Source organism: Nicotiana tabacum, unplaced genomic scaffold (genome assembly GCF_000715075.1).
Source record: "Nicotiana tabacum cultivar K326 unplaced genomic scaffold, ASM71507v2 Un00001, whole genome shotgun sequence".
Lineage (NCBI taxonomy): Eukaryota > Viridiplantae > Streptophyta > Magnoliopsida > Solanales > Solanaceae > Nicotiana > Nicotiana tabacum.
This window is the reverse complement of record NW_027438239.1, coordinates 2,625,192-2,641,181: the sequence shown is the minus strand read 5'-3', so window position 1 is coordinate 2,641,181 and position 15,990 is coordinate 2,625,192. Positions and strand designations below refer to the sequence as shown.

At 32.9% G+C, this 15,990-nt stretch overlaps 1 protein-coding gene across 3 annotated transcripts; it reads left to right on the top strand.

Moving 5' to 3' along the window:
• The first annotated feature begins 9,736 nt into the window (after window positions 1-9,736).
• LOC107786596 (squalene monooxygenase SE1-like) lies at window positions 9,737-15,145 on the top strand. 3 transcript variants are annotated; one of them, XM_075248588.1, is made up of 8 exons: window positions 9,739-10,215; window positions 10,739-10,850; window positions 11,036-11,216; window positions 12,199-12,367; window positions 12,610-12,828; window positions 13,385-13,663; window positions 14,076-14,354; window positions 14,684-15,142. In XM_075248588.1, the coding sequence occupies exons 1-8, from the start codon at window positions 10,150-10,152 to the stop codon at window positions 14,762-14,764; spliced, it is 1,386 nt and encodes a 461-aa protein (XP_075104689.1). In that variant the 5' UTR covers window positions 9,739-10,149; the 3' UTR covers window positions 14,765-15,142. The 3 variants fall into 3 exon arrangements, with proteins under 3 accessions (XP_075104690.1, XP_075104689.1, XP_016463591.1); XM_016608105.2 differs by having other exon boundaries at window positions 9,740-10,220; window positions 14,684-15,141; XM_075248589.1 differs by lacking the exon at window positions 14,076-14,354 and having other exon boundaries at window positions 9,737-10,220; window positions 14,684-15,145.
• The last annotated feature ends 845 nt before the right edge of the window (window positions 15,146-15,990 follow it).

Sequence of the window (15,990 nt, the reverse complement as noted above, 5' to 3'; positions counted from 1 at the left end):
GCCAACGGTTTGGGCCAAAATGGAATGTCTTCCAAGAAATTTCGGAGCCATTCAGCTTCTTCACCGGCTTATCTAAGGCTATGAATTCAGCCTCTATTGTAGAGCGGACAATACATGTTTGTTTGGACGACTTCCAAGATACCGCTCCTCCACCAATAGTGAATACATATCCACTCGTGAACTTAGAATCAGTTGAACCGGTGATCCAATTTGCATCACAGTATCCCTCAATCACCGCAGGGAAATTACTGTAGTGCAATTCAAAGTTCTGGGTATGTTCTAAATATCCCAAAACTCGTTTCATTGCCATCCAATAAGATTGGCTGGGATTGCTCGTATATCGACTCAGTTTACTTATAGCACAAGCTATATCTGGTCGTGTACAATTCATGATATACATTAAGCATCCCAACACACGAGCATAATCCAATTGTGATATGCTTTGGCCTTTATTCTTTGCTAATGCAAGATTCACGTCAATTGGAGTCTTTGCAACTTTAAAGCCCAAGTGCTTGAATTTTTCAAGTACTGTCTTAATATAATGAGATTGTGACAATGCCAGACCTTGAGGAGTCTTATGGATCTTAATTCCCAGAATTAAATCAGCAACTCCCAAGTCTTTCATATCAAACTTGCTATTGAGCATACGCTTAGTAGCATTTATGTTGGCAATGTCATTACTCATTATCAGCATATCATTCACATATAGGCAAACAATGACTATGTAATTTGGAACATTTTTAATGTACACACATTTATCACATTCATTTATCTTAAAATCATTTGACAACATTGTTTGGTCAAATTTCGCATGCCATTATTTGGGTGCTTGTTTTAGTCCGTAAAGAGACTTAACAAGTCTACATACCTTCTTTTCTTTACCTGGAACCACAAACCCTTCAGGTTGTTCCATGTAAATTTCTTCCTCCAACTCTCCATTTAAGAAGGCCGTCTTAACATCCATTTGATGAATTTCAAGACCATACACTGCAGCTAATGCTACTAACATCCGTATGGACGTAATTCTTGTAACTGGAGAGTATGTATCAAAGTAGTCTAGACCTTCTCGTTGTCTATACCCTTTGACTACGAGTCTTGCCTTGAATTTATCAATAGTGCCATCATCTTTGATTTTTCTCTTAAAAATCCATTTAGAACCCAAAGGTTTATTTCCAGGAGGAAGATCAACCAATTCCCATGTATGGTTGTTCAATATGGATTCTATTTCACTATTGACTGCCTCTTTCCAAAACAATGATTCCGAAGAAATCATAGCTTCTTTAAATGTTTGAGGCTCATTCTCCAATAAGAAAGTCACAAAATCTGGTCCAAATGAAGTAGACGTTCTTTGACGTTTACTACGTCTTGGATCCTCCTGATTACATGTACTTTCTTTTGTTTCTTCCCGAGGTCGTTTAGATCCTTCACCAAACAACTCACATTCCTTTTTATACGGATATATATTTTCAAAAAACTCAGCATTATCTGATTCTATAACCGTATTATTATGAATGTCGGGATTTTCTGATTTATGAACCAGAAATCGATATGCTTTACTATTTGTCGCATATCCTATGAAAACACAATCAACGGTTTTCGGTCCTATCTTTACCCTTTTGGGTTTAGGAACTTGCACTTTTGCCAAACACCCCCACACTTTAAAATAATTCAAGTTGGGCTTTCTTCCTTTCCATTTTTCATATGAAATGGATTGTGTTTTGCTATGGGGCACTCGATTTAATATTCGATTAGCCGTAAGAATGGCTTCCCCCCACAAGTTCTGTTTCAAACCAGAACTTATCAACAACGCATTCATCATCTCCTTTAATGTGCGATTCTTTCTTTCCGCAATCCCATTAGATTGGGGTGTGTAAGGGGCTGTTGTTTGATGAATAATTCCATATTCTAAACATATTTCTTCAAAAGGAGATTCATATTCACCACCCCTATCACTTCTTATCATTTTTACTTTCTTGTTAAGTTGCGTTTCAACTTCATTTTTGTATTGCCTGAATGCGTCTATTGCTTCATCTTTACTATTCAGTAAGTAAACATAGCAATATCGAGTACCATCGTCAATAAAAGTTATGAAATACTTCTTTCCACCGCGAGATGGTATTGACTTCATGTCACAAATATCTGTGTGAATTAAGTCTAAAGGATTTGAATTCCTTTCAACTGACTTATAAGGATGTTTAACATACTTAGATTCTACACATGTTTGACATTTTAATTTTTCGCATTCAAACTTAGGTAGTACTTCCAAGTTAATCATTTTCCGCAAGGTTTTATAATTGACATGACCCAAACGTACATGCCATAAATCATTTGACTCAAGTAAGTAAGAAGAAGCTGAAATATTATTATTGTTTTCCACAACCATTACATTCAGATTGAAAAGGCCCTCGGTGAGGTAACCTTTTCCTACAAATATTTCATTTTTACTAATGACAATCTTGTTGGACACAAAAACGCACTTAAAACCGTGCTTAACAAGAAGTCCAGTAGAGACTAAATTCTTTCTCATTTCGGGAACATGAAGGACATTGTTCAAAGTCATGACCTTGCCAGAAGTCATTTTCAGAAATATCTTCCCATATCCTTCAACTTTTGCTGTTGAAGCATTTCCCATATAAACTGTCTCTCCGGGTCCAGCAGGAGCATAAGTAGCAAAAGCTTCTCTAACTGCACAAACATGGCGAGTGACTCATGAATCAAACCACCACAGTTTAGGATTTCCCACCAAGTTACATTCAGAAAGCATGGCACACAAGTTATCAACATCATCATGCTTTACTACCATATTTGCTTGACCCCTTTTCTTGTCTTTCTTCGGAGCACGACACTCCGTATATTTGTGTCCGGTTTTTCCACAGTTGTAGCAGTTTCCACTGAACCGCTTCTTGCTTGGGTTGTATTTCGGACCAGAAGCCTTCTTCCTCTTTTTGTTATTTTTAACAATATTTGCTCCCATTATTGTTGAATTTCCACGGCCTCTCCTTTCAGCAGCTTTATTGTCCTCTTCGATTCTCAACCGAACAATGAGATCTTCAAGGGACATTTCCTTTCGTTTGTGTTTCAAATAATTTTTGAAGTCCTTCCACAACGGAGGCAACTTCTCAATCATTGCTGCTACTTGGAATGCTTCGTTGATGACAAGACCTTCAGCAAGTAGATCATGAATAATCACTTGCAATTCCTGGAGTTGGGTAATAACAGACTTGCTATCTACTATTTTGTAGTCCAAAAATTTTGCGGCAACGAATTTCTTCATCCCGGCATCTTCAGTTTTATATTTCTTTTCAAGCGCATTCCACAATTCTTTTGACGTTTCCACGCTACTGTATACATTATACAGATTATCATCCAGTCCGCTAAGAATATAATTCTTGCATAAAAAATCAGAATGCTTCCACGCTTCAATCACGAGAAAGCGTTCATTCTCTGGAGTTTTATCTGGCAGATCAGGAACATCTTCCTTGATAAACTTCTGTAGACATAACATAGTTAAGTAGAAGAACATCTTCTACTGCCAGCGCTTGAAATCAATCCCGGAAAATTTTTCGGATTTTTCTGCCGGTGCCAACGCCGGTGTTCGGCTTGTCGATGCGTTGGCAGTCACCATCGGAACAGCTTGGTTTTCGCTTTCAGTCGTCATTTTTTCTGTAAAAGAATGACACAAATAAACGTTTAATAAACGTTTTCAAACTGGAGTAAAAATTACGTAGATTTTAATCTTCCAACAAAACGCCACGAAGGCTTTACTCTCCAAAACGGGAGTACACAAAACCACAAAGGTTTTAGTTTGCATAATAATAAGAATAACACAAATACAGAAATAAATATTAAATTCCTTAAGATTGTTATTCCCGCCAATATTGCTATATTTGTAAATAATAATTCTACAAAAATATAAGTTAACGTAATGAAACAGTAATTAATTCGAGCCCACTGAATTCACAGTGTTTTCTTAAGGAATTTAATCCCCTCCTAGTACCCAAGGTAATGGATTATTTCCTTCCAAGATAGAACGAATCACACACTGGTATAGTGGTACTTCAAACCCCAGTGTTTCAGCGAACACAAAGTTCGGTAGCAAATCACACTTACAGTTGCTTTGTTTGAAGTTAAAATAATACAGAACGAGGGAGTAGAAACTCAGAAAATCGTATGGAAATGCTGAGAGGAAGGAGTGCAATGTATAGCCAAATCTGTTGAGCGATTTCAGTTTGTGTCTTGTGTGTCTTTCTTCAACAGAAGCTGCACATATATATAGCAGCCAGTGTTGAAGAAGAACAATCGTCCACCCTCCATGGTGGAACAAGCATTAGCTTGTTTGTGGAGCAAGCACAATCATGGTGGGAAGAGCATTGGGCGGCTGTCTTGTGGTATTAATCAATCAATCAATCAATCGATCATTTGACCAAATCCGAAGCCGAAGCCGAAGCCGAGCCGAGCGAGCGACGACGACGACAGCGCGAGGCTTGCTTTCATCTTAACTCTTTAAGAGCTACAAGAAGAGCAATTATATATATACCCACCAAAAATCTCTTCCTCTTCCAATATGGGACAATGTCTCATTGTCAAGAGGGGGAAACTTAAAATTTTACTCAAAAATTTTATTTTCCCTCCATTTCCCATTCACCCTAATTTTAAGACTATTTCATCTTAAAATAAAAATCTCAACAACTTGGTCAATGAGTAAGAGAGATGGAGACCAATAAATGTGAAAGGGTGTAGAGAAAACTTAGTAGAACAGAATTATTTTTAGATAATGTGATGAGTCAAAAGGAGGAGATTGCTCGAAACTACAATGCGGAAACACGATAAAAGGTAAGTAAAATAGTTGGAACCAATTATCTATCCTAGGATGTGGAAAGATATATACAATTAATTTATTAATATTCGATAAAGAGAAATCATGACACGATATCTATTAAGAGATCTGACTCGATTTACCTCTACAGATTTGCCAAATTTATTCATGCACATATTCTTGTCGGAATGAAGAGCTTAATCTCTTTAGATTTTGAAGTTTGTGGAACCTGTATAAGTCTTAGCTTAATGTATAGGTTGTTGCTGGAAGATAATTTGATATGCTAATGGAGAACATCTTCAAGCCATCTAACTTTGAGAAACATTTTCATTCTTGAAGTTCGCGAGCAAAGGTTCTGACTTATTAGACTTCAAACTGACTGAAAAACAACTATACGAACATAACTTATCTTATTTTTTGTCAGCATATTCATTTCTCAATCAATATAAATATAAATATTCTACAAAAATTTATGCCAATACATTGTTTCAGAAATGAATATGCGAGGAGAAGGTTAATTTAAGCTTTATCAGAATCTACTTCCAGAAGGGTAAGCGCCTATTGACACAACTAGAGCCAAGTAATCAAGATGCTTCTTTGTTTTTAAGATGTAATGCTGAGAACGAGTAACTGTACCACCAGGCTGAGGAGTAGGATGAGTCAACTTGTGATTGTTTCTTGTATCTATATAAATGTGGTCTAAACTCTAATTGAAGGTTGTTGCTTGTATCTATATAATTCTGATCTCAACTCTAATGAAAGGCGATGTGGTGTATCTCTTAGACCGAGAAAAACGTACGTCTTTCTTTTCCCCCATTTTTTGTCATTTGCCTTTGATTTTTCCGTTTTCTTTTCTTTTCTAGGCGCAACGGTGATTGTGATAATTAAAGTGCTTCTGAATAATGGGAAGGTTGCAACAATAGAATTGTTTTGGCAATTAAAGGTTAACTTTTTTTAAAAATCTTTTTTGTACTTTCACATAAGAAAATGGCGGCAAAAATAGGAAAAGAACACAAAGAAGGGAAACAATAAAGATATGGAAAGAACTGAAATCAAAGGTGATTACCTGAAACAAGAGAGCAGAAGTTGTCACAAGAATATAAGCTGCCTTCTTTTTCTGGTAAGTACTCTTCCTCACTTTTGATGTAATTTATATTTATGTGAATGAATGTGATCAAAATGAACAATCATATAATCCATTTATCTGTAAATTAAGTTCATTTTACTCAAAAGTTGGAAGAACCAAGCACGCACGCACAAAATGCAGGCACACTACGCCTTTTTTGAAGGTGTAATTTTTAATTTTATTACTTTGGTGTCACAAGGAAATGTCCGTTCATTTTTTGAGAATTAAATACAAAAGATAAAGATACAAAAATTAAAAAAAGTACTATTGAGTTATACATCTCTTTCTCAGTGAATCAAAAATTACTATAAGAAGGTATTGAAACTAAAACTTATATTGACTTTTATGTTTAGTATTCTCGAATTGATATAATATCATTAAAATGCAATTATTAAGTTTTAAATGTAACATTTCTCATAAATTATCTACAACTTTTAAATTCAGCATAAATTTAGTTTTCTATGAATATGTATAGTAATATTTTTTTTGTATTTTATGATATTATATAAATTACAAGAATACGAAATTTTAAAAAAGTCAAGACGAAATATGTTCTTCTTCTCTTTTCAAATTAGTATTAAATTCGAATATTGGATATAGTAACAGTATACAATTGATAAGGAACCCATATATATATATATATATATATATATATATATATATATATAAGGAACCCATATATATATATAATCTACTTTAAATAATTCACATTATGATGAACCCAAATGTATGTTGTTTATAAGCATTTTAATTTTTTTCATAGAAAAGAGGGTATGAATAAATTTAAATATATTTTCGCGCGAAGCGCGGGCAGATTAACTAATTAAGAATATAATTAAGAACTTATTAGGAATTAAGGATATAAGTTATGTGCAAATTATTAATTGTCATTGTAATTTGAGTAGTTACGATATGTCATTGCTTTAATTTTCAGATTGCCATGTCAAGTTTACTATGAAGGGTTAGCTATTATTGTAGGTAGATTTTATCTTATCAGGCGGATCCAGGATTTCAAAAATATGTGTGCACTATTATGAAGAGGTAGATCTAGAATTTATACTTTGATGGGTTTAACTTTAGTCTTTTACCATGAACTCACTACACTTTTAAAATTATAGGTTTAAAATTATATTCTTTTTGAAATTTTAGTAATTTTCACATATATATCTATACTCTGTGCCGAAAATAAGGCCGTTAAGAGTGAGATTTGAACTGCCAATTCCATTTTGTAGAGGTGCACCCAATAATAATTGCACTATAAGAGTCTTTGAGCATGGGTTCACATACATATATTTAAGTGATTTTGAAGAAATATAACATTGTTATACATGATTTACGGAGAGGAGTATGAGTTCATGTGAACCCATGTCACTTGACTTGGATACGCCTCTGATAACAATATAACTTTTTAAGTACATATAACTTAAAGTCTTATATTTGTTAACACTAATTAGTTGTTTTGTTAAAATTATTGAAAAATTGACTTTAATTGAAAGGAAGAAATGCTTACTATCTTCCTTCAAATTGAATAATTGAATAATTCAAATAAAACGTTTTACAAATCGTAATTGAGTAAAGCCAATAGCTGTTTCTGTTAGGATTTATAATTAATCATTTTTTAGTTTATTATATTAAATCCGTTTATTAGTCATAAGTTGATGACTAGTTATTATCATGTGAAAAAAAAAATCAAGCTAAGACCTACTTATCCTTCATTGAAAGACATTATCTTTACCAAGTGACTAACGAGTCCCTAATATAATGCTTCACCTGTTTTTGTTAGTCCATATTTTTTTATTAACAGTGTCTAATTTGTTTTTCTCCTTAGAAGCAACTCTCCTCTTTTTTTTCTGCTTTATTATTGCTCGGCTTAATTTTAATGTTAAAATATATGATAAATAATTACATCACATTCAATAAAATACTATAGACCATACAATAAAATATTTATCTTCATTTTAATGGCAAGAAAAACATGATGAATTATTGGGCCCAAAATCCTTGTAAGTGGAAGCCCATAAAATAGGAAGCTATTTGTGTGGCTTAGTACATAACTAAGGACCAAGCAAATTGAGGAAGAATTAACTCAAATAGCTGTCTACCCAACCGCTTAAACTAAAAATAGCCGATGGAGATATAATATATACATAATTTATGTATTATATGTGTATATTTATGTATAATTAATATATAATCTATGTATGTGACTAGAAAAAATAAACAATGAATATAACCGACTATTTGTGTAAAGATCCCGCAATTGAACCCTTAACGTCGCGGCCATAAAATTACCGGTGCCTACGTGAACGGGACAAAACCTCACATTGTTAAGCAAACAACGGCAGCCGCACTTCTAGTTTGTGGGCACCTTTACGAACTAATTATTTATTATCTCCCACTAGTATAGAATCTACTAACTATGCAAACAAGATTTAGGTTAATTGGAAAAAATAGTCTACTATTACTTTTTACCTATGCACGAGATTTGAACTCTGATCTCTCGTGATTTTCATTACACTTCATTAATTAGTGAACCACACCGTTGAGTGCAGTATCTTATTGTTTCACTGATGAGTCCAACACATGAAAACTTTCTTCAGATCTCGAGCATGATATGTGAGCTAAAGTTTGGTTATAGAAGTAACGCAAACATTGTGTATCGTTTTGTTGCTTGTGGTAGTTAGCATCTTTGCTACCATGAAATTTCCATGAAAATCTGGTTTCATGCGTATGATATTAGTCTAGCTACTTTGATCTAATGCAACCCATGCCATTGCTATACAATGATATCATCTCCCTTTTTTCTCAAAACGTAGAACCAACTTCCTCATTATATATTCCTAGAGAAATCTCCATCTAATTCCCATGTGCCTAGAACAAAAAAGGAGAGGAAAGAGTAGAGAAGAGTACTGAAACTAAACCTTTATATTTTTCAAATTGCAAATGCAGATTCTTGTACGTTTTTCCCTTAATGGGCTTGTTGAGTCACAAAGGACTTCTTTAGTTTCCTATTTGACATTAAGTATCCAATTCGGGAAGGCTGGTGTGAAAATTAAATTTATCACGATTGTTCATGTCTATAGGGAAATGAATGATGAGAAACTTTGCTTCATATTAGTTTAATTAGGACTATATATGAAGGCAAATCATGATTAAGCCACTCTTCCTGTAATCACGTTATAAGATTGGAAAATTACATATCATATACATGAAAATAAAAAGTATATACTTGAGTTGTAGAAAACTAAATCACAAGATACAATATGTCCATCAAACTGTAGAACTTATTGTCCATATAAAGCTACAATTATCGTGATGTATAGAGCAAAGTCTATAATTCAAATATCTACTAGAACATATGGTTAATTATCATTGTTTTCCAAAAGTGAGAACTTTGTTTCCGAGAGGAAATTCGGATTGGTGAGTATTAATTTCTGACCTTTAAAGTTGATTTCATGTTGACCACTCTCCCATTAAACGAGTGACATTAAGTAGGCGGTAATGTTTTCAATCCTAACTAAAATTTACGATTTGCTGAGCGTATAAATTTTTTTTATAAGCGATAGATAAAACTTAAACTCATAATTGTTGTTGCTGTTTTATATATTAAAAGTGTAAGAAACTCTAATACTATTAGATTATTTAAGAGTTAACTATAAATAAGTAATTCTTCAGTTAGAATATCCTAAAGAGTGCAACTGACAAATGGACTAAAAAGTTTTACATGCATATATAACTAAAGTCTATAAAGATCATCCATTTTATTTTATGTGAAAAATTATATTTTTGAAAACTTGTAATCTTACGTACATGGTAACCTTTCTAGGACAATAACATCACTGTTGAGTCTCAACTAATTCCTCTTCTACATAAAAAGAGCCATATTTTCTGGAGGAATTCGTCACTCAAACTTGCCAACGTACACGAATGTAACATTAAACAAACCCACTTCTCTCCACTAATTTTGGAGTGAGTAACACATTAAAGAAAGCTGACAAAATACTACAGTTGCAGTGGATTAATATAATCAGTTGGAAGTTGAAGGAAGGAAAAAGAAAGAAATTAAAGATGGAGATGATAATTTTTTTGGGCAGTTTTATCGCTTCCCTTTTTGGACTCCTCTTGCTGTACAATATGATCAGAAGGAAAATAATGGAAATAAGAAACATAGCATCAAATGTGGTACTGATTAAGGATCATAAGTCCTATGGTAAAACGGATGTTATCATTGTCGGTGCCGGCGTTGCTGGTTCTGCTTTGGCCTGCACTTTTGGTAAGGTACGTACGTACTACGTACATTCCATTATTTATTTTTAGAAAGTTCTTTTTCCTTACATAGAAATTAAAGATAACAAATTATGATAATGAAAATTCAGCTCATGACGCCTGTTTATATTAAGTGGTTGGAGATTCCCGGTAATACCACTAGGCTATATGCCGTTGTACCATTTTGCTTTGTTGTTGAGCAATTTCATGTCACCACGTTAAACATGATACTGATAAGGTCCTACATTTTGGCACAATTTGTAGACTAAACGGTCTTGAAATTTATATTTATTTTCTCATCTATCTACGGTAATAATTTCTAGGCTTGTTTATCTATGTGTAAACAGAATTATACTCTATTAGTACTTGTATTGTAAGGCAAATTATTTGCTATAACAACATATTAAAATACACTAATAATGTAATAAATCATTACATGTCAATGTATATAAGTTAAATCATTCCAATATTCTAAATAATGAAATTTGGCTTTCATCTACGCTATAATTTTTCTGTGATACAAATTGCAGGATGGACGACGAGTTCACGTGATAGAGAGGGACTTGACTGAACCACATAGAATGGTTGGTGAACTTCTACAGCCAGGTGGCTATCTCAAATTAGTCGACTTAGGCCTTGAAGGTAGGCATATAGCTTCATTTATACAAAACTTCAAAAGATTATATTTGTATATATAAGTCTAAGTATTTTTATATTTAATTAGCGAAATTTATGACTTTGTTATTGACTGTTGAGCACCCAACAGTCAAATTATTTTGTTCGATTTTTTCTAACTTAATTAAATTATGTAAATTACGTGCCTGCAGATTGCTTGGAAGATATAGATGCTCAAAGAGTTGTAGGATATACTCTTTACAAGAAGAATGGAGAACATATTATGCTTTCCTATCCCTTAGAGAAGTTCCAGGCAGCAGATATGTCCGGAAGATGTTTCCACAATGGGCGTTTCGTTCAGAAGATGAGGGAAAAAGCTGCCACCCTCCCCAAGTAATTTGCCTTTATATCCCATGCAAAATCAAGATATCCAATTATTTGAAGCATATCTTAGTTTCAAGCAGGCGCGGATTTACCTTAGGTCAAGCGGTGTCACGACTCACCGCTTAGCCAAAAAAAATTTACTATTTATATATACAAATAATATGCTACAAGACAAATGACGGATAAAATTAAAGGTATAAAGTGACACCACTTCATGTCTTCATCAATCTGGACTACTTGGTCCACTGGTAAAGACGCTGCATATTTTGGACGGTGCATATTTGTGTTATGTTTGGATTCGAGTAAAACGGGTACAATTTTGTAAAGTTTTTAAGCTTCAGCCTGAAATATAGTAGGGAATTGGGATGACTCACACACATGCCCTTCATTAAACTTCAAAAACAATCAGACTACCGAGCCTGATCTCCTAGTAATGAATTGTATTTCCTTAACGACTTGAACAATATTTATTTATATGATCTATTTTTTTTGGCACGGCATTTCTCAAATTCATTTGTTCACTCAGTGATACCGTTTATAAAAAATCTTGTTTACGCCATTGTTCCACGGTCATAGTCTACAAATATCTCATACTATAATTCACTAGTACTTCTTTGATAAGGATTTAGATTATATGCATTTGTCGTGTAAATATTTTCTATACTGTTAAATATAGTTTAAGTTGTAATAATGTATTATTTATTTTTTAGTAGGTTACCAATTAATCCTTATCATAAACATTGGATTTAACTTATCTATACTGATAGTGGCAAAAAACTATACTATCAAAGTAATTTAATTTGTCGTGGTTGTCTTTACCTTTTATTTTTCTTAGGTTTTTTATTTTTCTTATTATGGACAGTTATCTATAGCTACCTTTCAATGGTTGTGTAATTAAGAAATTCAACTACAGAGTATATAAGTTAAACTTCTATAGAGTAAGACTGAAGTTTTGCTCATGTTAACTTACTCCTGTTTTTGGGATTGGTAGTGTAAGACTTGAACAGGGAACAGTCACGTCTTTGATAGAAGAAAAGGGAACTGTGAAAGGGGTAAATTACAAGACAAAAGATGGACGAGAGCTATCTGCTTATGCTCCTCTTACAATTGTTTGTGATGGTTGCTTCTCGAATCTGCGACGCTCCTTATGCAATCTCAAGGTATTTTCTATGCAATCATACCTTTTTTTTTCCTATTGAGTTTAAGTTATATATATCGTCGGGGTAAAAAAGTCTATCTTATTTTAAAAATTATAAATATCACACTATAAAGATACTTTCCCGTAAATTTCATTAAATGATCTGATTGTGTTAAATATTTTTTTACACTAATAATATATATAACTTAAACTCCTTCGTATGGTCTCTAAAATTTAACGAACATTTTCTTTTGTTAATTGTAGATGGATATTCCTTCGACTTATGTTGGATTAATTTTAAAAGATTGTCAACTCCCATATGCAAACCACGGAGTTCTTGTCATGTCAGACCCTTCACCAGTGACATTTTATCCAGTCAGCAGCACTGAGGTTCGTTGTCTGGTTCTTATTGCTGGTCAAAATGTACCTTCTATCGCTAATGGAGAAATGGTCAATTATTTGACGAATGTGGTTGCTCCTCAGGTATGTATCTCTAATGAATTTAAGTTAAATATAGGTGTATAAAAGCTATTTATACAATTAAGCATTTGTACCCCCTAAAATTCAACCATTTCAACTCTGCATTTCTCTAATAATCCTGACAATAAATACTTAACTGCACTTGGTGTTTTCATCTAACCATAATTAAGTAATAAATAGTTTATATATAGGACAAATGTCATGTACACAGTTGCTTGGTGTAAATACGAAGATGCAGGTAAGTTCTTACCATCTGCGTCTCCATATGCATTCAATTCATATCTACCATTTTTCTAAGAGATTATTACTTATTACTCTCTTCGTTGTAGTTAACGCGAACCTACTTTTTTTATAGCCTGTTCCAAAACTAATGGTCTGATTTCTAAATTTAAAAATAATTTAACTTTAAATTCTTATCTTAATTAACCTTAATAAAAAACTTTTATAACCACGTAAATATTATGACAAATATAAATTACAAAAGTTTTTCTTTCTTTTTTAAACTTTATGTACAATCAAATAGGTTCACATAAATTGAAAATGGATTGTTCTTTATCAGGTACCTAGTGAATTGAGGGATGCATTAATAACAGCGATTAGCGAGGAAAACAATATAAGAACAATGCAATTCAGAAGCATGCCAGCAACTTGTAGTACAATTCCAGGTTCTCTTCTAATAGGAGATGCCTTCAATATGAGGCATCCTTTATCAGCAGGAGGAATGACTGTTGCTCTTTCCGACATTGTTGTCCTTCGCCATCTTCTTAAACCTCTCACTGACTTTAATGATGCAAATGCTGTGTCCAAGTATCTTCAACGCTTTTACACTCTTAGAAAAGTAAGTGTAATATAATCCACATAAATTAAATTTAATAGTAATTTAGATCTTACTAAGGCTGAGTTTAGTACGACGGAAGTCATTTTTAGAAAAATACTTATTTCAAGAGGAAGTTATTTTCAGACCATATTTGATTACTCATAAGGGAGAAAATGACCTCCTTCACTTGCTATTATTTTTAATATTTACCTCAAAAGTTTCATCGAAACGTTATCCAATTCTCTATACCTTTTACTCTTTAATAGAATAAGTTTTTCCGAGAAAATATTTTTTTAAACTCACCAAGTAAATACCGAAAAATATTTTTCCAAGAGAATGACTTCTGTCGTACCAAATCGGTATAAGTTTTGTACATTAAAAGTGCCCAAATTTAATGAGTTATATTTTTTGCGGGGGTTAACAATATTTGTAGCCACTAGCATCAACAATAAACATACTGGCTGGTGTAACATACCAAGTTTTCAGTCCTTCGCTTGATCCATCAAGAAAAGAGATTAGGGAAGTATTTTATGGTTATTTAAGAGTTGGAGGGATTTTTACAAATGGAGCAATTGGTTTACTTGCTGGTCTAAATCCAAGGCCTCTCAGCTTGCCTTTTCATTTCATTGCTGTGGCAGTATATACTTTTGGTCGCTTATTGCTTCCATTTCCTACTCCCAAGGGAATTTTGCGCGCTGCCACGTTGCTTTATGTAAGTATAAATAACTACTACAAACATAAAATTAATCGACACTTTAATCAATGTAGTATTTATATTATTTATCAGTAAAAATATTAACTGACGATCAGTGACGGACTATATATTCTGGTAGATAAATTTTGTAATTTATTGCTAATCCATCACTAAATTTAGTGACGGACGGGAAATTTGTCTCTAAATTCTTAGCCACGACAACAGATTCTTAGCCACGGCAACAGATTAAAATCCGTCACTAAACTGTTTTAGCGACAGATTTAGCAGAATCCGTTTTTTTTTTTTTTGTGTAGTATATATTGATGATCTGATTCTTTGAATTTCAGGTTGCATGTGGTATGATATTTCCCATTATTAAAGCAGAAGGAATTAAACACATGTTTTTTCCAGCAATTTTTCCAGCCTAGCTACTCTAGAGCAACTGCTATTGCTCAGTAAAATGCCTTGAAAAAGGACCTATAAAACCAGAGGATATGAGCCATAATGCCGCGACCCTAACCGTCAGGCTAATATTATATTATTAACAGGAGACAATAATGTCATGTAAAATAGGATTAGAGCAAAATTCATGTAATAATAATAAGGTTTAAGAGAGGAGGTATATCCTCAGTTCTCTATGCTATGAAAATGATGCTAAAAGTTAAACTTCGAATGTATATTCAATTGCCTAACACTAGTCATGATTTATATAGTTACTCGTGACTAGGTATATAAGATTGCCTACAAAAGAACAAAAGGATCAAACCTAAAATTATTTTTGGATTTTCTCCTAAGTTAGATACTGCAATATTTATCAAAAGGTCCACATTAAGTTGATTACTAAATTAAGTTGCTTGATTCATTACTAAAGCAATACAGACCGGAACTAGAGAGGTTCTTATGGTACTACAAATATTTTTTACAACTAGTCTTAGTTAGAGTACGAGTTTTGCGCGTGTAACCTATCTCAATGAATTATATGCTTTTTATAGTGAAAATTATGTTTAAGTTACAAAAATAAAAGTTTACAAAAAAAAAAAAAGAATTCCTGAAAATAATTATTGTTGATCCTATTTAGTCAATTACTCAAGAAGGGAGAAATTCTACCCTATAGAAGTTCTGATCAATCTAGCATCTCAATTACTCTACTCAACTTAATATTTCTCCCAGTTTTATAATTTTATTACTTCAATTTCACAAATTATCATGATTTCTTTTTAGTTTCAACAAGAACATATAACCTTATTGGAGATTTAAAAGTTAACTAAAAATAATTGAAAAGTTATATATTCTCAAGGTCATTCTAAAAGACATAAATTAACTGACATAAGAGGTTTATTCAAAAAAAATTTCTTAATCGATAAAAAATATTGTAGAAGTTATTCCAACAGATTAAAAAAACTCACTATCGCAAAATAGCATCCATAATCTACTCTTTTTTTTAGAGACCTTTCTTAATTTCTCCATCCATAACCATGCATCTAGATTCTACATCTGAATGTATCAAATGTTGTCTTTCATATTTACCGAGTTTTATGGACAATCAAATATTTGTCTTTTCTCTGCTCTTGGTTGTCATCGCTCGATCACTTCCTTTTCCACTAAGTGATTGCTTAGGGACCTTAGCATACGATATGGGCTGTTTTTCTCTCAA

Coding starts and splice junctions, on each gene's coding strand:
- LOC107786596 (XM_016608105.2), top strand. CDS start 10,011: ATGGAGATGATAATTTTTTTGGGCAGTTTTATCGCTTCCCTTTTTGGA. Junction 11,217..12,198: donor AAAGCTGCCACCCTCCCCAA/GTAATTTGCCTT, acceptor TGGGATTGGTAG/TGTAAGACTTGAACAGGGAA. Junction 14,355..14,683: donor GCGCTGCCACGTTGCTTTAT/GTAAGTATAAAT, acceptor TTTGAATTTCAG/GTTGCATGTGGTATGATATT.